This window comes from Plectropomus leopardus, chromosome 9, assembly GCF_026936395.1.
Source record: "Plectropomus leopardus strain MGB_pleo_1.0 chromosome 9, ASM2693639v1, whole genome shotgun sequence".
Taxonomy (NCBI): Eukaryota; Metazoa; Chordata; class Actinopteri; order Perciformes; family Serranidae; genus Plectropomus; species Plectropomus leopardus.
Window position 1 is genome coordinate 2,178,354 of NC_142184.1, and position 24,176 is coordinate 2,202,529.

Genomic DNA, 24,176 nt, shown 5'->3' on the forward strand with positions numbered 1-24,176 from the left:
ATGTACAATATAATAACTCTGAGATGTGGTGGAGCAGAAATATAAAATTACCTCAAATTGAAATATTCACATATTGTACGGGCTCTTTAAATTTGTGCTTATTTTCTCCTCAAACTTCCTTTCAGAGTTTTTCCTCCTTTTTACAAACTGAAATGTGCTTGAGATGCTGCTTAATGTGGTTTTAGTTTTAACTGATGTGCTGCGGTTTGAGCTCAGGGAGAGAATCATTAAGTGCATTAAGCAGAGATTTGCATGTGGTTGTTTAGGGAAATTAGATTGTGTGGTCTGCACGCTGTGGCTTAAGTGGAAAGTTTAAAAACAGTTTATTAAAGTGTTATGCAAACATAGTTATGCAAATAACTGTTCGTACGTTGGTGCTGTTAAAGGTGAGGTGTTTGACTGCATGACGCTGGCTGCCGTGTGTATACCTGGAGCACAGATGATCAGATCCAGCCATGTTCAGATCATAAAACAGACACAAACAGAAATCATTCAGTCTCATTTTCTCTGTGTGTGTGTGTGTGTGTGTGTGTGTGTGTGTGTGTGTGTGTGTGTGACTGAACTCACCTCTGCGGCTCCTCTCTGCTCAGAGTCTGGGGCTGCACTTTCCACATGAATGTAGGAGTGATGCAAAGTTAACTCGTGATGAAGCCAGATGGATTTTTTTGGGTTGGATTCTAGTTTTTCTGGCAGAAAGAGAAAAGAAAAAAATAGTCAACAATCCTGGCAGAGTGTCAAATTAAAAACAAGTGAGTGTTTGGTGAACTCAGATTAAAGCACAGATTCAGTATTAGACACAAACGGTCATTTTTAAATCAGTTTTCATCACCTGTGTCCTCTTAGAGTTTAACTGCTGAATATCTTCCAGTTTGAGTCACCAGCAGACTGTAAGAGAAACACACTTCTGCTTTATAAACAGTTCGGCAGCAGCAAACAGGAAAAACTATGTTTAACCCTTTGAAACCTGCATATCAGATTTTTTTTGTGCTGCATTCAGACTGTTACTTTTTATTTCACCTTTTGAAACTTGAAAAATGTGCTTTTTTGTTGTTTTTTTCCAAAAACATGGGGAAAAAGGCGATGACCAACTCGGCAAAAACAAAAAAAAGTCCTACAAATTGCAAGAAATTAATAAAAGATGATGAGAAAATTACAAGAACATTTTTTTTTATAAAAAGAGAAATTATCTTAAAAAAAAAAAAAAAAAGTGAAAAGCTTCCAGAATATATATATATATATATATATAAACAGTCCCTAAGGGTTAAAATGTCTTCTTTTTTTCTGTAAATGCAATCAAATCTATTCAACAAATATCTAAATTTCAGAATATCAGAATAGCTTCAAAACACCTCGTATGTGTGTAGTTACTTTCTGCACACACATGAAGGGACAGCTGAGTGAGATTTAACTCTTCCAGTGCTGTTCCCCTCCACACGCCCCCAGACACACCGCGCACAGATCTGCACTTTACCTCGAGTTTCTCCGTCTCTCCACAGCATTATAAACCCCCACAAATACTAACAAACACATGACTTCATATCACGATCACAATAATGATTCCTTTGATTCAACATTAGCCTCAGCTCTTGTTTTCGGACTCGAGCTTCATGTGTCTGATTCAGTAAACATGTAGAATATTAATGCGTGGCGGTGTGACAGCGGGCGGTGCAGCCCTGTAGGGCCTACATGTTCACAGATGATCATGAATATGCAAAACGGATCATGAAACATTTGAACTCAAGCAGTTTGATTCTTAACTTCCCTGTCGTTTGCAACTACAGTCAAACAATTTTTAAAAGACAGGATAGGAAGATTGTCCCCAAAACAAATGCACTGCTTTCTTTGTTAAAGCAGGCAAAAAGTAACCAGATCTTGTTTTTAAAGATTCAGTCTTCAGAAGGAAATATATATATATATATAATTTTTTAATGTTTGTTTCATCACTGAATTCCTGTAGTCCATCACAGTCAATGGCATTTTTGAAATTCCATAATTTTGCATTTCAAAACAGTTGTAAAATCCATATTAACAAGATAAAGCCTAATCTGAAGTTCTTATCAGTGTCTTGATTTTGAATCAAATGATGAAAAACAAACAAACAAAAACAACTCATCGTTATCATCTTGACTTAAGATAAGTCTCTAGAGAAGTCAAAGTATTGAGAGACAAACCTACTTTTTTTGGCAGTGATTCATACAAGACAAAACACATTATTGATTCACAACCAATTATTTAAAATGTTATTTTTTCATTTTCTCCTCTGTAAAACAAAGAAAAGTCCAAAACATAAATGCATGAATAAAAAATCATTTTGAAAAATAAATCAATCAGTGCTGAGCGGATCAGGACCCTCTACAGTTGGATGGATGAGGAGTTTTCTTACAGTTACAGTTTTTTTGTTTATCTATGTCATGATGAGTTCATGAGTTCGTGAGAATTCAGTTGGTGATTTGGCAAGAATTCTACATTTTGGTTCAGGTTTCTGTTTGGTATGGGAGATATTGTATTTATACATTATATGTTTTTCGCTGTGTAAGCTGCTGAATCCTCAGACCTTCACACACTGCGGAGCCTCACAGGAGGCTTGTGTGACGTTTTCCTTCGGTGGACACGTTAACGTTCAGTTCTTTACTGTAAATACAGCGCTTGTGTTGTTATGTGCAGATCCAGCGAGCCAGATGGTCTCGCTGTTTGTTCACAGACCACCAGGACACACCCTTATGCCATAGTCTGTGTGTGTGTGTGTGTGTGTGTGTGTGTGTGTGTGTGTGTGTGTGTGTGTGTGTGTGTGCGCGCGCAGCCTGGATATGGATTTTACAGCTCTGTTAGTCGTGTCAGCTCTGTGGCTGCAGGGCTGACGTGTTTGTCGGTCCATCAGACTCACATTAGTCAACAGAGATTCGATGGGTTGTCCTGACCTTTGATGGACATTCATGTTCCCCACAGTGACCTGCTTTTGTTTAACCCTTAGGGACTGTTTGTGGTGCATTTTACGCACTATTCATTCCTTATTTTTTAAATAATTTTGGCTGTGTTTATGCATATGGCATACATTTTGGCAACATTGTGTATTTTAGTTTGATATGTGAATTTCCAGCTCAGCTCTTTCAATAAGTCTAAAATACACTGTGGAAACTAAACAGTTACATTCAGACTGTTAAGGTCAAAAAGAGAAATACTTGGTATTTCCACTCGGTGCACAGTCATACTCAATGCTGCTGCTAATCATTGACATATCAGTCTATGATAATCAAAAAAAGAATTAGTTAGTTCTCTATTATAAATTTTTGAGTCACAGCCAAAAAATAAATAAATAAATAAATAAAAATTTGTGAGGTCACACTGACCTTGACTTTTGACCTTCAGACACCATATTCTTATCTGTTCATCCTCAAGTCCAAGTTGACATTTGTGTCAAATTTGAAGAAATTCCCTCAAGGTATTTTGGAGATATTGCGTTCAATAAAATGAGGCAAAAGAGGTCACAGTGACTTTGACCTTTGACCACTTAAGTTGAATCGGTTCACTCTTGAGTCCTCTTGGACGTTTGTGCCAAATTTGAGGAAATTCACCGAAGGCCTTCTTGAGATATCATGTTAACAAGAATGAGACAGATGCAAGGATACAGTAAACTTGATCTTTGACCATCTGACAACAAATTCTAATCACCTCATCGGTGAGTCCAAGTAGACGTTTGTGCCAAATTTGACGAAATTCCCTCGACGTGTTCTTGAGATATTGCTTTCAGGGAAATGAGACGGACAGATGGATTACCTGAAAAACAAGCATAAAAATCTACAGACAACATAAAAAAAATAAAATCCTTTTTTTTGTCAGGACGTTCTGAGTGGGGTGGGCTTCTGCGCCGGATGTTTGTGGTGCTGAATGTGACACATAATCCACAGACGGGAATTTAACCATTTTAATCAAAATTCCTCAGAAAGCTTTTTTCTTCATGCTTTAAACAAAAATAAAACATTGACTTTTGAGTTGTAGCTTGACGTGAACTTGTGTTGCCTTCAGGCTCGTCCTCGTCAGCTCAGAAAACGATGTTTCTTTAGCTGAGTGTATTATATAAACTCCACTGTGGTAGCCAGCGTCGGGGGGGCTCACATTTGTCAGAGTTGTCGAGGACCGCCTGAACGCACCGTCTGAAGCTACCGTGAACTCAACTGGAAATCAAACAAAGTTTCACAACAATTGAAGAAAAGCAACAGAAGCTCTGCGCTCGTCTGCCAAACACTGTCAGGATCCTAAAACACATCAGAGTTAACCAACCCGATCCATAACCAATCTCTCTATGAAAATAAATCTACAGCTTTATACAGTTAGCTTCTTATACAAGTGTATAAAACATTCACTTTGATATATTTACATGTTAAATGTGTCACAACAGAAGGTTTTGCTGGTTAGTTTGACTGAACAGTTTGTGAGCGTGGCCTCTCTGAACCGTCTCTGTCTGTGTACGAACCAGGGCTGCAACATTATCGTTTTATTTTATCGCCATTACGACGTCGACTTGCGCAATATTTTGAGTATCATTAGGAAACTGCACTTTAAAATGTGACTATCACATTCCTTTTTGGTGTAATTCAATGTTCAATTTGTTCAATAAAACAAAGTTAGGAATAATTTTCTATTATTAATGTAACAAGAAATGTGTTAGATTTTAGCAGTACACTGACAACAGCAAAAAACTGTTTAGTATTCGCAACTAATACTATTATTAGGAAATTGATTGATCATCGTTTTGCTCAGACACTGTGGCCTGAATATGTATAACAGATGGTTTATTTATGTAGTAATGAGACAGGAGTCTCTGGTACAAAAACATCTCTTTAAATTAAATGTAAGAACTTATTAGGCCAGTTTCCATTAACCTTCAGACTGTGCAAAACGAAATTGCGAACAAAAAATATGCCATATGGAAACAAGTCAAATTTGAAAAAAATCCCATTTATCCCAAATAAGTTTTAAACCTGCTAATGTTTTGAAGTTCTATCATGCTTTTTTAAAAGTGATCGCCAGAGGAGAAGTCGCAAAACATCACCCAATGGAAACGCAGTCATCTATCAATTGTGTTTTATCGACATTTCGAAAATATTGCTCAAGTTTTGCCCAAATCTGTAGTGGAAACCTGCCTAGCGTGACATGAGTTCTCAAAAAGTTACTTCTGAGATCTTTTGTTTCCTTTTTATTAACGTTTTAATAAATCAAATAAACAAAATGCCCCGGCAGAGTAAAAATCTGAGCACCGAAGACAGAGAGAAGCTCAGAGAGATTTTGTGACGGACTCTTGTTAGACAGCCGGCGTGTTCGTGGTCACCATTTTTATGTATTTCACTGAGGTGCACGTACGAATTTTAACCTTGAAATGTTTTTTTATTCTTTCTTTCATTTTTACTTATAAATGAAAACAGTACAACTACAAAATCTCTGCTTTGAGAAACATATTCTTAAATAAAACTATTCAAATCCCTCTGGTGTCTTTATAGGCTGGTACGTGTTGATGTCGTCACGCAGCGGCAGTCTGTCAGCTTGGACGGCTGCTATCTTTAAAATAAATAACGTCCAGAGCTGCGACGGTAACAGAGCTCAACACTAACTTTTTAAATGTCAGGCTCACAACCAGGCATGAGCGCTTGGCTATCATGTTTTAGTTATCTTGTTTTTTGAGTAATTAAAAAACTAAGCAATGAAAATGTGACAAATGAATACAAGTTTTATTACAGTAACTGAACAAACTTATTTCTAGTTGTGTTTTATCTGATAATCTATTTTTTGTTTTTCATGTTGGTTTATGTTTTATCAGCTGAATTAATTTGCAGTTGTTTTCTCCGTGTCGCTCGGTCCCCACGGGTCTGATGCTGCTGCTGTTTCCTGCGGTGTACCTCAGGGCGCCGCTGTGGGTCCTATGTTATTTACTTTATAGGTCAAAGACTTTTATTGCCTTTGTTTATATCGCTTGCATGTTTCTACTGTCTTCTATTTCTGTGAAAAGTTGTAGGTAAAATCTATTATTATTCCATTTACTTGATAAATTGTGTTGGCGAGTTAGTTGAACTTTTCAACAAAACAAGACATTTGATTAAGTCACTTAGGCTTTAGGATATTTTGACAGGCTTCGCTGTTATCAATTTTTTTTTCAACCAAACCACCAATTGTTAATGAAATTGATTTACAGATTTTTCTGTAAAAAACAAAATTTTTAGCTGTGAATTTCATCTAAACTGTTAATTCTGTCTGACGCAAATGACAACATGCAGTTCAGTTTAGTTCGGGATAAGTTATCCAAACAGACAAAAGCCGTTGTGTCACGACAAAGTGGATGAAAGCAACTGATCGATCAGTCAATAATCAAACCTGTAGTCGATCTGTGGTTGGACATGTGCAGTCCAGCTGAGGGCGGTTTGGGAAATGTTCTGGTACCTTTGTGAAATTTAACACAAAAAATCACCTGCTAAGTCACTTCATAAAAAAAACACATCACCGTCCATTTAATGCGCCAGCTTTTCTCCACCAGAGGGGGCGCCGTCCTGCGACTGTGTGGGAACCACACACTTAAAGAGTGTCGACTCGCTCTACGACTCGTTCTCTACAAGTCTGTCTAGTCATGTGCCGTCAGTCAGTCTGCTCCTACTGACTCGCAGAGACCTGCAGGGTCAAAGGTCAAGGGTCAGAGTTTAGGGAGTGAGAAGTGTCAGCGCCAGACCGACAGGTGTCTCACAGTGCACAGGTCACGCAGCAGCCGCCTGATTCGCTGTTTGAGCTGCGGGAGGCGGGACAAAGGGTCCGGAGGCTCGAGCTCGCCCGAGTGGTCCAACCAGGACTCCAATACTAAAGAGAGAAACAAAATGTGATTACAAAGCATTGGATTGTAACTTAATTAAGTTTTGTCTATGATTGTCATCAGTCATAACAGCTGAGATTCCTCTTATACTTTGATTCCTAAATGAAGCATCAGCTGATACAGAGCACAGATGTGATTAGTTTCTATTTTTATTTAAAATCTGTGTGCATGGCTGCTATAAAAAAAGCCTTTATGTGGAAATAGCTATAGGAAAACCTTCAAGTCAAAGGTATTATCAATTAACCCTTTGAAACCTGGGCAAACTTGATTGCTTTCAAAAACATTGGAAAGCGGCAACAAGCGACTAAAAAAGAAATGACCCAAAAATAAGCAAGAAATTAGGAAAAAGTACAGGAAAAAATTACCTAAAAATTAGTTAAATAAATAAATAGATATTCAATTAGAAAAAAATTAAAAAGTGCAGAAATTTGCAAAAACAAACAAACAACACACAAATAGGAAAGTAAAACAACAAAATAAAACAATAGCAAAAAATACAAACTAAAAAAAACATGGCTAGGCATAAAAAAGTGTTTCAAAATTCTAACAATTCTGTAAAATAATTTAAAATATATAACTATGATATATACGTAGTTCTCTGGACAGTCTTCCCTGATTTTTCCAATTTTCTGAATCTACTAATTCTGTGCAATTTGCAGGACATCTTTGCCAAGTTGCTCTTTGCCTTTTTTTTACATTTTTGAAAGAGATTAACCCACTCTGATCAGCGTCCAAAGGTTTAAATACAGTACATGACTGATGTGTTGCTTGTAGTAATTAATCACGAGAGCCCCAACACAGCTTTCAGATCTATTTTAGATGATTTTTGTTTGTTTTGACTGCCTGCAGCGTCACTGTTGTGATTCCAGCAGCAGCTGTTATCAGCTGTGATAAAGCTGTGAAAAAGCCGCTGTGCTCTCGATGCTCAGCAGCAAACAGCAGACACACACACACACACACACACACACACACACAGTTACACACCAGCTGGTGAACACTGCAGAGCATTTGGCAGCTGAAGAGACAGAAATCTCCTTTTGAAGTTAGTGAAGAAATAAAAAATTGAGCTAAAAGTGAATATCAGGTCAGTGCTCTTTTTCCCCCAAATTCACAATTCGTCCACCCCTGGTTCATGTGGCTATTTTGGCTATTATAATTTTGGCTTTATGGGATAGGCATACAATTTTCAATGGTTGTACTTTGTAATTATTTTACTGCTATTTTTTCCTAAAACAGGTGCATTTTCTTTAAAAGAATTTGGCCATTTAAAATTTTTTGGGGTGATTTTTAAAGAAAAAAATGGTCAACTTTTTTTTTCCATTTATACATTTCTGGGAATTTTTACAAAAAAAAAGGTTGGCAATTTTTTTCTTAAATTTCTTTTGGTGATTTTTAAAGAAAACATCTTTAAACAAGGGATGATAACAATTAATCGATGATCGATTCATTGGTCGTAAGAATTTAATCGAGCATGTAAAATTTAATTGAATATTCGATAGGCTAGAAAATGCTGAGCTTCAACTGAAGATAAAATGTATTTGGTTTGTCTGAAATGTTTTTATGTTTTTTTTTTTCAAATAACAATTAACCAATCATTAATATTACCGATCAATATATCAAGTAAAGTGCTTACAATTTGCAACCCTGCTTCAAACCATTTATCACAGTCAGAAACTGTAAAAACATCCGTCACATTTTCAAATTTCCACCAGTCCTTAGATACATCATTTGCTATTTTACAGGATTGTGAGACACATTTCCACACCTTTTCCAGGCCTAGGAATGGCTATTTGCAAATTCCATGACTTTTCCAGGCTTTTCATGACCGTACTAACCCAGTCTAGATACATGTGTGGATAATGTATGTATGTAACTCAGTGAAATGTGTTATATGTGATGTGACATGAGGCCAGTGCAGTTTATAACAACACTGACAAAGAAATCAGTCACATCTGGCTGATTCCCAAAGATCAGATCAGTGTCGGCACCGCTGTTAATGCAGTGCGACCTGAAACTGCAGGGAGAGAAGATGTCAGTGTTGTATTTTCAGCCAGTTTCCCTGCCTGTGGTGTGTTTTCTTCAAACCGGTTTTCTCGTGTTAATAAATGTGTGTTACCGTCCAGCTCCCGCTCTATCAGGTCCATCCTGGCGCTGATCTGGTGGTGCAGAGACTCGACGTGCTCCAGCAGGTTCAGCTGACACTCGGCCTCGGACGCCAGACAAAGCTCCGCCGTGTGAGTGTGGTTCTCTCTCTTGATGCCGATTGTGTCCATGTGTGTCACGGCGTTTTGATCTGTGACAGACGGTTTATTGTCGACATCTTCAGTCTTTATTTCCTGCAAAAACAGAACCAGAGTCCCTGTTTTATTCTGCGTGTATAGATGTTTACCTACAGAGCTGGGGATGGACAGAAATGCACAAGTATATAATGCTTAAGTGTACACATGTATATGTGTAAGTAAGTAAGCATATATATATATATATATATATATATATATATATATATATATATATATATATATATATATATATATATATATATATATATATATATATATATATATATATATATATATATATATATATATATATATATATATATATATATATATATATTTGCTTTAAAAAAAAAAGAAAATTAGAGGACAGAAAATAAATGCAATTATCCTGTAAACTGTACTAAATCTGCATTACACAGACAAGACAAGACTTTATTGTCCATTGGAGAGAAACATTTTGTGAAGCTGTGGTTGTAAAAGTCAAAAAGAAAAAGAAGAAAAACACAATAAAATAAAATAAGGAAAGTGGGGTTTTGAATGCAGAAAATTCCTGTTGGTTGAGCTAAAAAACATGTGCAGCAGAAAGAGTTGATGTTTTGTATGATGAAGCTCTCAACACAGCCCTCACACTCACCGAGCACCAGCAGGTAAAAATAGTTCCACATTTACGAGAATGAGCCTCAAACTGGTTTTCGGTGGTCTCATAGCAACAGCAGGATCCTGCGAATACGAGCTGCTGCTTCTGATAAAGGTCTCTGAGACAAGCTTTGTTTTTTTTTGTTTTTTTTTAACATCACAGTCATCGACCTGCATGCATACGTCCCTTGTGTCACCTGCGGCTGACACAAACTGTAACATTCACACTGGAGGCAGAAACACAGAGATACGTCAGCTGTAAGGTAACCGCCCGTCTACAGTCACCTGTCCGTTCACACCTGGCACACATTTCTCCGCTCTGGTCAGCAGCTGATTCTGCTCCGCTGCTCCTGTTTATATGCAACTGTTCAGTTTAATTTGCCAAATTCAGCAGCAGTAACATTACCTGCACACAGTGGTTTCACCAGCAGCAGAGAAAGGACAGAGAGACTGACAGATACGACTGATGCTCTAGAAACAACATTTAGTTAGGACAGTTTTAATTCTACTTCTGTGCTGAGTTTAATATTTAAAAAAAAATAATTCCTAGTACAATTTACAGCATTAGTTCGCTGAAAATCTCTTTCATTCAAGCACGGCTTGGTGACATGGCTTTAAAATAATATTGTGATACTTTAAGGCTAGATCGCGATACATGATATATATATATATATAGATATTATTAAATATCTCAAACTGATACTAATGACTAAAATACTAAAATTATTGAATAATCTCCAGTTACAATAAAGTTAAATGAAGCAGCTACTGTCATATAATAAAGCTGAATACACCACTGTTATAATAAAATTCAATAAAATATGTTTATAAGAAAGTTAAATTAAGTCCTTTTATAATGACAATTTAAAAAGTATTGTTATAATCAAATTAACGCAGGACCCATGGTGCTTTTATTTTAAAGGAAGTGGCATGTCTCAGGCAGGAAGTGTTGATCTGTTTTGTGAACTTAAAGCTTGCGGTCAACAGTTGGATCTTAGTGTTAAAAGACAGTTTAACAGATACCGCGGCGCCTTTAACTGAGAGGATTTTAATCACTGTAAGCGGGCAACAAATGAAAAGCTCTCCAGTTCAAATATTACTAAGATTTGCAAGTCGCTCTGGTGCTCAGGTGTAGGTGACAAAAAATTGGAAATTGGGACTCTACACAAGACCAAAGTGTGTGAATGAACAAACAGCCAAATATTCAGCAGTGGAAAGCGACTTCTACAGACTTCTACAGACTTTGTTTTAGTTTTAGGTTTAGTCAGACTTTGAATTATTTAGAAACAGCAGGACACATCGCTCCGTGTCTCAGACACGCTGAGCTCTCCTCAGATGTAGTGATTTGGGGGCCCGGGGCCACAAGCACATTGCCTTATTTTCAACCTTCCTCTAACTGGTAATGTTGGCAGGTTGTTTGCAGCTACTCATAACTTTTTTCCCCAAATAAAATGATCAATAAGACACAGCAGAGGTTCAAGTCAGAGTCCTGCAGTCATGAAAAGAAATGCAAGTTATTTATTTTCTATTTTTTAGGGAACCAAAAAAAAATTGACCTTTTTCATAAAACATTTTCATTTAAATGTGCTTTGACTTCAAGTGTTTGAAATATTCAATAAATTACCATAAATGTGTCATGTTAGTTAGGTTTGTTATTCTGTCGTATCTGACATGTCAGTGTCACATAAATTTGTGTTAATAAAGATTTAAGTGATAAAAATCAATAAATAAAGATGTGGACAGGTCTGAGAAGTGCAACAGGACAAAAAGATAAAAAGAGGAGAAACTTAATAATCAAAGTATAAAGAACTTAACTTTATCATTTTTACCTTCTGCTCGCTGTCCTGCTCCAGCTTCACGGCAGCCGTCTGTCTTTCCTCTGCTTTTTCCCATGATGCTCCTGGCTTCTGGTAGCAGTGCTCGCTGCTGACGTAGCAGACGGGCATCTCTCCTCTCGGGCTCGATGTCAATCTCTGCCCCTCCTCTCGTATCCATGGCAACCTCCAAAGCTTCAGATCGGGGTGGGACGGAGAGCTGTGCGGAGAGACGGACAATCAGACTAAACGTGCGTCTGCGTGGACGCAATCACACAAAGCGAGTCACGTGACGTCACCGCACTCACTGCAACAGGCTGAACTTGAGCTGCAGACCGCTGAGGACCTGGTTGAGGCCGTGTGTGTGCGCCAGCAGGCTGCTGGTGTGTGAGATCTTGGAGGCGTTGATCTCCGAGTAGTTCTCCTTCACGCACGACAGGCCGAACATGTGACCGGATATCAGCCAATCAGGTTCTGAGAGGAAACGCTGAGCCCGCCTCCAACCTGAACACGAGAAAACAAGACGCATGCAGGCACACACACACACAAAAACACACACATGAAAAATTAGCAAAATTGGCTGTATTTCGTTTGAAAACATGGTAAGAAGGCAATGAGCAACTTTACAAGAAATAACACAAAACTTAGCAAGAAAATTGCAAAAGAAAATTACCTTCAAATTATTATTTACTTTAAAGTACAGAATAAAAACAAACATGAAAATAGCCTTTTAAAAGTGCTAAAATTGTATGTTGTGTTCTGGAAATGTTCCATTTAATTTAATTTATTATTATCTAAATGTATTTATTTGATTATCTATTATTTTTAATTGCTGGCTGACATTCCTGTCTCTGAAAGGTTGTAATGGGCTGAGTTTTAAACTAGAGTAATGATGCTACTATTACATGAAACTAGAAGACCCGAGGAATCCAGTGGTACCAAAATATTATTTGTTTCTCAGAAACTGCATTTGAAAAACTGAAACTTCTTTAGTTTGCAGACCAGACATTAAGTCTGTCTGCATATAAAGATGGACGACATGAAAGGCTGCAGTAAATCAGGGATTTATCAGGGGCTTCACAATTCAATATCATCATGATACTTAAGTCAAAAAACAAAATAATCTTTGAGATTTTACCATTTTGGGATGTGCTGAGAATTGCGATACGATGTATTGCGATATATTGGATTTATTACCTTTTTTAACTACAAATTTTTAACACAAATCTTTGCTAGAATCATATTTATCTACTAAGATGAGAACATTTTCAGTCTGTTCGTCTCACTTCAATAATTTTTATCAAAGCAAAATTTATCTCATGGACTGAAAAGGCAACTGATTTTAATATTCTAGTGGGCTACCAAAAGTTTAATCTGCATTACAATATACAATAAAATAATAAAATAGAACACAATAAAATAAATCAAAGCTGCGGGCGTAAGAGCTCCTACCTGCGGTGTGTCTGCAGTAGTAGCAGGTGTAGTTGTGAGGGACGTTGTCCTCATATAAGCCCATACAGGTGCCATGCTGCCAACACAGACACGACTCACACTAACAGACAGACGAGACAGAAAATCACTTTAATCTGTGTTAAGAGATCAACTCGTACGGACAGCAGGAATAATCAAAGCCACAGGCAACTACTGCAGTCAGTATGTTTACATGCACAGTTTAGCCGAGCTTCAGTTTCAGCTCGATTACGGCGTTTAATATGTCTCCTAGATAATGTATATATGTATGTAACTCAGTAAAATGTGTTATATGTGATGTGACGTGAGGCCAGTGCAGTTTATAACAACACCGACAAAGAAATCAGTCACATCTGTCTGATTCCCAAAAATCACATCAGTGTCGGCACCAGTGTTAATGCAGTGCGACCTCAAACTGCAGGAAGAGAAGATGTCAGTGGACAGGGATTTGAAGCCTGTATTTAAAAAAACACCACACAGTCATTTTACTCCACAGAGCGGCCAAGCTGCTGCTCTACCGCTGCTGCTCTACCGCTGCTGCTCTACCGCTGCTGCTCTACCGCTGCCTCCATCAGCTGCTGTGAAAGCCAGAGAGGAGACAACATTCAAATATCAACACCTACACAGATACTGATATTTTTAGGTGGCTAAAGTATGTTTTGCTGCAGCCCCGTTCACAGCAGGACGTCTCTTAGCTTCCATGCCGGTGTTGTGCGACTGTACTTTATTTATCAGAGGAGGGGGGGTGGCCGGGATGTGACTATTTAACTTAAAACAAATATAAAATACTACCTTTTAAAGTTGTTTGTCCCTCACCTAAGCCACAATTAAAAACAAGTCCCTCCTCAGTGCTTCCTTCTTAAAAAAATACCTGACCCTTTTTTCAGCACCTCTTACCCCTCATAAATAACAAACAGTCCCTATCTCTAATCACTGAGGGAGGCCGGCGAGACAATGAGCAGTCCAGTTAAAGTCCAACCTCCATGGAGTTACCTGGGAGTGTTGGTCTGATTTAAAGAAATCCCATTTAGTCTGATTTCAGTCAGACTGACATGTTTCCATGTATCCATAAGTCCAGTTTTAGACGGACTAACACAATAATTCCACTTTTTCTAACATCATGTAAACATACTGAGTGTGTATTTTTCCACGTGTGGTTTGTGTTAAGACTTAAATCTCACCTTTAATGATGGAAAACCTGCAGTTATAAAAGTATTTCTGCCTGCGCCAGTATGAATGTGTGTGTGTGTGTGTGAGTGTGTGTGTTACCTGGATCATGAAGTCGTTCTCCTCGTCCACTTCGCACACACACCTCACCACCTCACACTCCTCCGTCTCCATAGCAACAGGCCAAGAGGGCGTGTCCTCCCCGCTCTCTGCTGTCAGCGTCGACCAGTCGCTGCCGTCGTCGTCAGCTGAAAGGAAGCGGCGCTGAGGTTAGAGACGAGCCGCCGGTGGCTCACTTCTCTCCACCCAAAAGTTAAAATCTAAAATTTTCACACAAATAAGAACGACTGCAGGTTTTGCGAAGTGTGTGTGTGAGTGTTTGCACCTTGTGGGTGTGTGTTTTGTTGTCCGGCGGACAGCTTCAGAGTGATGGGAGGTCGGTCTGTGTTCTCATCGTCACTGCTGCCGAGTCCTGACCAGAGGAAAGAAACAGGTCAATATAAGCTCTCACACCAACAGATATGCATTATCTGAATACTCTGAAACTTTCTTTAAACAAATTCTGTTTCTGTTTATTATCCTTATTAAGGTGAGACTCCTTACAAGCCCCTGGGGTTTCTTAATCTCACCTGCAGAACCTTGTCTTCTGTTGTTTTATTTTGTGCATAAAACCCGAACCCTCAGGACTCGCTTCAGTGTCACACACACTCGTATCGCTCTGCGCACAAAACGCGCTCTCAGAATCAAGCTTTAAAACAAATATTATACATTAATATTATTTTCTGCTTTCATCGTGTTCATTTTTTAATCATCAGTCCTAATAATAAATATTAATTATTCATTATATTTCAGAAAGTTAACCCTTTAAATTGCAGATTTTTGTCATGATGCCACCATGTTTTTAAGTGAACAGGGAGAAAAAAAGAGTTATTTTCACCTAGTGGAAATAGCATGTATTTCCTCCATATGCCAAATATGGTCAAAATGACCTCATCAGGTGGAAAATAGTCAAAATAACAAATTCAGAGTCAAAAGCCCAGAATGACACCCAGAAATAATACAAGTCCTGTTTTTCTGCTCTGATGGCTGTGGGATCAAAAATGTCAGTTTGAATGGGTTTCAATGGAGCATTTTTGGACCTGAACAGTCTGAATGTAACTATTTAGTTTCCACAGTGTATTTTAGACTTATTGTAGGAGCTGAGCTGCAAATTCACTGATTACACTCAAATACACAATCTGGACTAACTGTGTGCTATATGCATAGACAAGCCAAAAGTATCAAAAAATGAAGAATGTAAATCACGTAAAATGCGCCAAATGAGAACATGCAAACTCCCCTGCACAGGGTCCGAACTTCTGCCCTTGTACTTGTTTGGGTGACGGGGCTGCAGCTTGCCAGTGTGGTCTGGCCATGTAGTTTTTTTTTTTTTTTTGGCCATGTAGTCGTCGTTAAGGCGTAACGTGAGTAGGTGGGGCTGACCGGAGTTCCTCACCATGATGCCGGCTCTCATGCTGCATCATGTTAGTTGTAATATTTGTGTATTTCACCCCCCCTCTGCAACATCTGCAGACTGATTGTTTCTGTTATCTTCTCGCCTTTATTACTTTCTGACGCAAGAAAGCTCAACTGCCACCACAATTCTGATTTGAAACTGGAGGGAGCATCTTCTATTTCAATATCGCCTGTTGTGGAGTCTTTGCTTCGCCTTAATTACGTTGGCGAGCTGACTCTCGTCTCGGACATGACGCAGGACGTCGAACTTGTAGGGACGTGGCGCGACGAGCAAGTGAAGTCAACAGCGGATTACTGTATTTTGATTGCTGTCGCGGTGCTTCACTGTATGACGTCATGATGTCAACAAGAAGGAATATTGTTATCATCACAATATGATTTTTTTGTCATATTAAACATTACACCATTTTTTTTTGTAAATGGCATGATGTCAGTCGTTGAGTGTGTGCACTGACTCTCACCTGATTGACTTTTCTTCTTCTTCTTCTTCTTTTTCTTCTTCTTTAGTTTGACTCTCAGGAAGTTCTTCCTCTCTTTTCGGTCCTGCTCTCCTGAGTTCTCCCTCTCTCCTTCCTTCTTCACTTCTGCTCACAGACAGGACAGAAACAAAGTCACGTTACCGACAAACAAACTTCTTCGTGTTACACATCTGAAACACCTTAAATTTAACCACATATTAACCCTTTGTAACCTGGAGCGACGTCACTTTTCTTGTGCTGATTTAAGACGCCTTAAAGAAGAATTTAAATCATTGAACCCTGAGCACACTGGTGCGATTTTTCTCAAAAAATGAGGAAACAGGCCGTGAGCAACTTCGAAAGAAATGTTGAACACACTGTAGGAGATAAGTAGATTTAGATTTTTTTTTTTTTAAGCAAGGGAAAAATGTCTAGAGATTAAAACACTAATACAAAACTTTATAGATGAGTATCATAGTTACATATTTAAAAGTATGTTTCAGAAATATTATAATTTTTACACACTTTCTAATGTTCCTTTTTTTCCAATTTAACATATTTTTTATGTACTTTTTACTAATTTCTTGTAAATTTTGGGGTCAATTCTCCTTCTGCTGCTTAATGCCTTCTTTCCATGTTTTCGAATGAAATAAAGCCAATTTGCTCAGGTTTTAAAACTACATAGATGGGTTTAATGATTACATATTTAAAAGCATATGTCACCGAATTATTTTATTTTTCCATTTTCCTTTTTTTAAAACTTTTTTTTAATTTGCATTTTTTAAAAATGTGTTATTAATTATCTATTTGCCTAATTTTTAGGTCATTATTTTCTTGTACTTTTTGTTTTTTTACTAATGTCTTGCTAATTTTTGGGTTCATCTGCTGCTCACTGCCTTCTTCACATTTTTGAAAGAAATTAAACCTGCTCATGTTTCAAAGGGTTAACCCGCTCTGTTTAACATTTAAACGTGAGTTATCGATGCGATCTGACATCATCAGTTAATCGTATGTTTGTGCGTCTCCTGGTTGTGTTGTGAGTGCGTGCGTACGACGCCGTCCTACCTGTTCCCATGATGCTGTGCTCTCTGTCGTCATGGTGACAGTTGCCGCTCTGGTCCTCGCTCTTGCTGTCTGACATGACGTCGCTCCCCTTAGACGATGACCTCACCCTCCTAGAACGACACCAGTCAGCATCAAACACAACGTCCCTCCTGTTAACTGTCTGTTCTGGGATCTGAACCGTCGGCTGACCCACCTCTGCGCCTCCTGCTCGCCGCCTCGCTCGCCGCCTCGCTCGTCCAGCTGCTGGTCCGAGTGATAGTACTTGATGTGGTAGTGCAGCAGACTCGCCTTCCTGAACGACTTGGTGCAGCCGGCCGCGGGACACTTGAAGGGGTTGTGGTCCAGCTCGATGGAGAGGATGGGAGGAGGCTGGTTCTTTATCACCCTGTACACTGAGGCAGGAGAGGAGGCAGAGGACACCGTATGAGTTTTAGGATATTTAACGTCATGTGCACAATAATTACAGAAAAGCAGTAGTTGGCCTTAAAAATCTCAGGTCTCGTTTATCTGACTGCATTAATATTTAAAAAAGCTGCTAGATTATCTACTGACAAAGATGCTGTATTTTTTATTTTTATTTTTTTCATTCTACATATAATTTTGTTCTTTACCTCCCTTTCTGTGGTTCAATAAGAGCACTTTCCTTTAACCTCTTTTTTAAATTGTATTTTTTTCTGTCTGTGTGTGTGTGTGTGTGTGTGTGTGTATTATTTTTTAAATTTCTGTATTTTTTTTTAAACTTACTCAAGTATTTTCTTTAATATCTGGATTTTTTGATATTATGTATATATATAAAGATATATAGATAGATAGATATACATATACAGATACACACACACACACACACACACATATCTTCTCACAAATAACAAAAACAGGAGTATAGATGTAATGCTGGTTTAAAACCGTTTCAATGGTGCCAAGCCAAGGGTGAATTATTATAACTTTCTGTAATCAACAGCACAAAAACTGGCAATGTCATGAATGTATGCAATACTCTGGGAAAAAAATAACTAAATACATCGATAAACTCAGGTCTCAGGCTACCCACAACAGTGCTCCTTAAAATGTATTTTTAAAAAAATCACGCTAGAAAAACGAGAATATTAAATATAAAACAGACAGAAATCAAAATCTGGGAATAACATGTAACATACATAACATATAAAATAGCATGTATTTGTGGTAGACAGACGGTGTTCAGTTTGTGTGTGAGGGGACTCACGTGGCTCTCTGCTGAACTTGTGTGTGGTGGGCAGGTGAGCCTGACGCTCCAGCAGGACGTCTGAGAAAGACCGAAAAACAACAGAGGGCGCGCCGTTATCAGAACATCTGTTATTGCAATTTTAATGCAAAATATAATTTCTTTAGCACAAACTACACTCTAAAAGTTGAGTCCTCTTTAGTTTGCAGACCAGACATTAACCCTCTGAAACATGAGCAAAGTCGTTTCATTTTTTTTTTTTTTCCGAAAAATGGGGAGAAGACAATGAGCAACTTAACACGTCCTGAAAAATAGCAAAAATTTTTTTAAAAAGTTACAAGAATGTTTGGAGAAAAAAACTAAAAACTAATTGTTTTTAATATTACTTTCTACTTTCACTGAGTTTTTTTTTTTCAACCAAAGTCAGTCCTTATCATACAAGTCAAATATTCGTTAATTTTAAGTTTAAGCCTTTAAATGCCAGATTTTTTTATAATTGTCATGATGATAGTATGTTTTTGGATGAAAAAAAATACAAACATTGAATTATTTTCAATAAACTACATGCTAAGTTAGTAGGTTAGTTAGGTTTTTTTTCATAATGACGACAGTCTGGGATATGTCAGTGTGTGAGTGTAGCTGCTAATAGTCTGGGATATGTCAGTGTGTGAGTGTAGCTGCTGACAGTCTGGGATATGTCAGTGTGTGAGTGTAGCTGCTGACAGTCTGGGATATGTCAGTGTGTGAGTGTAGCTGCTGACAGTCTGGGATATGTCAGTGATCAGCAGCTACATTGTGACAGGTCACCTAGTGGAAATAGCATGTATTTCCTCCATAAGCCAAATATGGTCAAAATGACCTCATCAGGTGGAAAATAGTCAAAATGACAAATTCAGAGTCAAAAGGCCAGAATGACACCCAGAAATAATACAAGTCCTGTTTTTCTGCTCTGATGGCTGTGGGATCAAAAATGTCAGTTTGAATGGGTTTCAATGGAGCATTTTTGGACCTGAACAGTCTGAATGTAACTATTTAGTTTCCACAGTGTATTTTAGACTTATTGTAGGAGCTGAGCTGCAAATTCACTGATTACACTCAAATACACAATCTGGACTACATTTAGGACACATGCATCAACACACACAATTATCAAAAGTGAAGAATGAAACAGCCAAACAGTCTCTAAGGGTTAAACATTTTAAACTCGTATGGATGCCGCTAAAAAAAAATATGTGCAAATCACGTCTGAATTGTCTCGATGCAGTCGAGCTGCAGCTAAAATCAGCTTCACATTCTGGACAAAACTTGATGACGAGTCGTGTTTCAGTCAGCAGCGTCTGAACTTCTCTGATGTTTACCTCTGTCGATGTGGGCGGGGTTTGGAGGAGCAGGCTGGGTGACGTCGGCTGTGATTGGCTGATTCTGAGCTCCGCTGTTTCTCCCTGAGAGAGGAGGGATTTATTTAGCATCACGATCGTGGACGATGACAGCTTTATTTACAGATGTGCTCTACATTAACAGAACGAGCCCTAACAGATCATTTCACTCACCGTCATCTGTTTTCTTCTTCGCTGGTGGATGGGAGGATGAAGGTTCTGCCTTCCTCTTCCTCTCCTCCTCCCCCACCTCCTCAGCTCCTTCCTTCTCCTCTGACGTCACCTTCTCCTCCATTTCCTCCCCCTTCCTCTTCTCCTCACTTTCTCCGCCATCCTCCTCCTCCTCCTCCTCCTCCTCATCCTCCTTCTCCTCCTCCTCACTCTCCCCTTCCTCCCATCCCTCGCTCCCCACCGCACTCTTCTCAGATCTGGACTTCTGTGTCACCACACACACACACACACACACACACACACACACACACAATATCAAAATGTTAAAGGTAAACAGAGTTGTGATTGGTGAAGCCAGTCAGATGAGGACCAATGGGAGTGCAGTATTTCTTACTTTTTGGAAAGGTTTGATCTTAGTGGGCTTCACAGTCCGAACCACGCCGTCATAGAAACGAACTGTGTAGGAGTCTGAAAACCACACACGCACACACACGCACGCGCACACACACACACACACACACACACACACACACACACACACACACACACACACACACACCAGGCTCAGTAGTTGGTCGTGTTTCTGTGTTTTGACTAACTGATAAATCAGCTAATCATTTCAAAGTGCAGAAACGTAACATCGGGGGTTAAGAGCTGAAGTCGGGCCTTACCGTCCTTGTTGACTCTGAGGATTTTAGCCGGGTAGAAACGACAGTCTGTCCAACACGCCAGGACCTTCGTACCCGAAACAAACATCTGGGACACAAAGCGGGTTTACGTTATAAATGTGCACAAAACTAAAGCGATATTTTCGACATGTGGATAAAACACAACGTGGAGCTGACTGTGTTTCCACTGAGTGATGTTGTGCAACTTGTCTGGTGATAACATCCCAGTAACCATGGCGATGGATGTTCAAAACATTAGTAGCTTTTTTTGCTATTGCAGCCACCGCACTAACCGTCATTATTTCTAATCCAAGGCCACGTAGGCGTGTTATGGAGCCATGATGGAAAGGTGAGCCTCCCAAAGGGCCCCAGGTGGGAATTGAACCTGTGACGCTGCAAAGGCCTCAGCATATGAGGCACACGCTCGACCAGGAGAGCCAGAGGTCGCCCTGATGGAGCCCATTTCACTGTACTGTACCTTAAATTATTTCTAAATGACAAATAAATGATGATTGATTGATAGTATTTTTGTAATATTTTTTCATTCCTTTCTGGCACTCAAATTACTTTCCTTTGCGCGCACGCACGCGCGCACACACACACACACACACACACACACACACACACACACACACACACACACACACACACACACACAGTGGGTGTCGTACCGGCTGTGAACATGGTGGGTTCAGGCCCTGCCTCCTCAGGCTGACTCGCTCCAGTGGCCGCAGGTACGGCGAGCTCCAGTGAAACCACTCATTATGTCGACGGCTCCACTGTCGGTAGTGGACCTGGACCCGCTCTTTGTCGTAGTCGATTTTCTCAATCGTGGCTGCGTACCTGACGGGATGACGTTATCATGCAGGATGAGACTTTAAAAATGTCAACAGGTTTCATATTTCACAGTGTGTGTGTGTGTGTGTGTGTGTGTGTGTGTGTGTGTGTGTGTGTGTGTGTGTGTGTGTGTGGTCCACACCAGTTCTTTTGGCGGTCTCGGGCTTCTAGCTGAGCTCCAACCTCAAAAGTGATTCCCGACCTGTCCGGAGGAGTCTTCATCTGTCAGAAACAGAGAAAAAAACTCTAGTAAATTTATAATTAACTCTTTGAAACTCACAACAAATTGTTGTGATTTCATATTGGCCCCAAAATTTAGCAGGAAATTAGACGATTATTCATGAATGTCACAATAACAATTAACATTAATAGAAAAACATACCAATACATAAAACAGTATTTAAAACAGTTCAATACACACAATACACACCTTTGGACCTACATTTACTAAAGGCAAAATGTTATATACATAAAATGATTTGGCTTAAAGGACTACTTTTACAGATACCTATTTGAAAATATACTTGACCACTGTTTTGAACAACAATATTGTGAATTGGGAAACTAAACTACTAGATTTAGATATTTCAGTTTTATTTTATATTTTTAGCAGACCCTGAGGGATTTTGTTTTTGTTATGTGTCTTTCTTTTCCCTATAGCATTTTTATTTTGTAGTGCAATTAAATCTAATTATTTATTTTTAAAATCTAGACATATAAGTAAATTAATTGATTATTTATTACTGTTGATCAGTTTAAATATTTGCTGTTTTTTATTTTTACATTGCCTTTTTTTAATCCTCTACTACTGAGAGTAGATGTTCTGATATTTCTTTGTACATTTGTGCAATGACAATAATTACAATAATAATAATCTTTATTCATATAGCACTTTTCAAGCTTAAGCACAAAATGCTTCCCAAACAAAAGGGTTTACAAAATATATATAATTAATATATATAAAATAAATGTCAGACACAAATGCCCCGTAATGACGAACCCAAAATTAAGAACATTAAAAAAAACGGTAATAAAATAGCAATGTGTAACAAAACATATGAGGGTGCAAGTTCAAACATACAATTTCCCAATAAGTAAATAAAAAAGAGAAGAGAATTAACCTCATTTAAGCAGATAAAAACGTTAAAAAGTTAAAAAGAATAACATGCTGTGTTTTTTCTTTTATTAGTACTATTATCTCTGTGTTTACATCTAACATTTTTCAAACTGCATTCTCTAATTGGTATGGGTTGTTATTTTTGTTTTGTAATCATTTCTTTCTGTTATTTGCTTCTGCTTTGCCTTGTTTGTCAAAGCACTTTGTAAACTCTGTAAGGTGCTAAAAAAATACAGTTATTCTGGTTTTTATCATTATTGTTATTATTATGATCATCTATAGGCAGATAAGATGCAATTAAAAGGCATAATGTTATATAAAACAGGTTGGAAGACAAAAAAATAACTAACTAATGGATTCTATTCTATATTTTTAACAACTTTTATAATGAAGGTCCATTGTCTATCAGTTAAACGTATTCAACAACATTCAAAAAAACCAAAACAAGGACTTAATAACAGCCAAACTTTTGACTTTCATTAATTTCTCGCAAATCATAACTAGAATCTTAAGTAGGAGTTAAATTATAAGTGCCAAATAAAACTGTAAAACCCAAGCAGCGTGCTTCAAGTGAAGAAACTATTACATTTTATTACATTTCTTATTTTTTAAATTGCATATTTGTGACATTTGTTTCTGCTTCCTCTGCAAAAGACGCTGATTGGCTCACATACCGCCGAAGACGACTGTTCGGAACTGTCATTGGCCACTTGTGCTGTCACTCAGAGAACAAGCCCCGCCCCCTCGGGATCCACTCAGGTATTTGACAGAGGCTAGCTAAATGCTAATCTGTGCTAGCTCCAAAAAAGCAGCAAGAAACGACAAGAAAACGAAACGCAAAATGCTTCAAAATCACGACTTCGTAAAGTCCACCTGCTCCGGAATATAGACGACGACATGTTCGCAGTTGTTCATTACGCTCGACCAGTTAAACCAGTATTTGATCTGGTCTCCATTGACTGGGAACGGACGAGCTAACGGTGCTAACCTTAGCCTCCGCTCAGTCTGCGGAGACAAACTGTCCTCAGCGGGTTTAAAAGTCCTCCGGTGAGTTGTCATGGAGACACACGTCTTTATTAAACTGTCTCCGCTGCTCACGTGTCATTGTGAACATTAAATGTGTAAATTTAAAGAATAAAAGCGAGTTTACCTCTCGCGCTACTTGGGCACTGCACTCCTCTTCATACTGTGGCGGCCGCAGAGCGCATGCGCGACGGGAGGCGTTCAGCTGGTCTGTGTTTATCTGTGAGGACTGTTTAAGGTTTAACCCTTTAAAACCTCAAATTCTGTCAAAAACATTGGGAGGAGGCGACTGAAAATCTGCGAAAAATTAAAAGAAGAATAAAAAGATTTAAAGGAAAATTACCTGAAAATAAGCATAAAAATTAAAAACAAACAAAAATAAAATAAAAATAAAAGTGCATTATATGTCTGTGTTTTTACAATTAAAAAATATATATAAATAGTTTTCTGGGCAAAAGTGTTGCTATATATACCTTTTAGTAAATATACTGGAAATTATCCCAAAAATAGGAAAAACGTGCAGAAA

At 38.4% G+C, this 24,176-nt stretch overlaps 1 protein-coding gene across 2 annotated transcripts; it reads right to left on the reverse strand.

Moving 5' to 3' along the window:
• Nucleotides 1–1,906: 1,906 nt before the first annotated feature.
• LOC121946971 (PHD finger protein 20-like) lies at nt 1,907–23,870 on the reverse strand. Of its 2 annotated transcripts, none has more exons than XM_088081603.1 (18): nt 23,778–23,870; nt 21,653–21,732; nt 21,345–21,516; nt 20,677–20,761; nt 20,400–20,473; nt 20,009–20,270; nt 19,817–19,900; nt 18,480–18,539; nt 17,448–17,646; nt 17,255–17,364; nt 16,193–16,315; nt 14,602–14,688; nt 14,319–14,464; nt 13,032–13,131; nt 11,888–12,083; nt 11,595–11,799; nt 8,967–9,186; nt 1,907–6,837 (listed from the first exon to the last, which is right to left on the reverse strand). In XM_088081603.1, exons 2-18 carry the CDS (start codon nt 21,730–21,732, stop codon nt 6,701–6,703), a joined length of 2,340 nt encoding a protein of 779 aa, XP_087937729.1. In that variant the 5' UTR covers nt 23,778–23,870; the 3' UTR covers nt 1,907–6,700. The 2 variants fall into 2 exon arrangements, with proteins under 2 accessions (XP_087937729.1, XP_087937730.1); XM_088081604.1 differs by lacking the exon at nt 23,778–23,870 and adding an exon at nt 23,302–23,715 and having other exon boundaries at nt 3,909–6,837.
• Between the last annotated feature and the right edge of the window lie 306 nt (nt 23,871–24,176).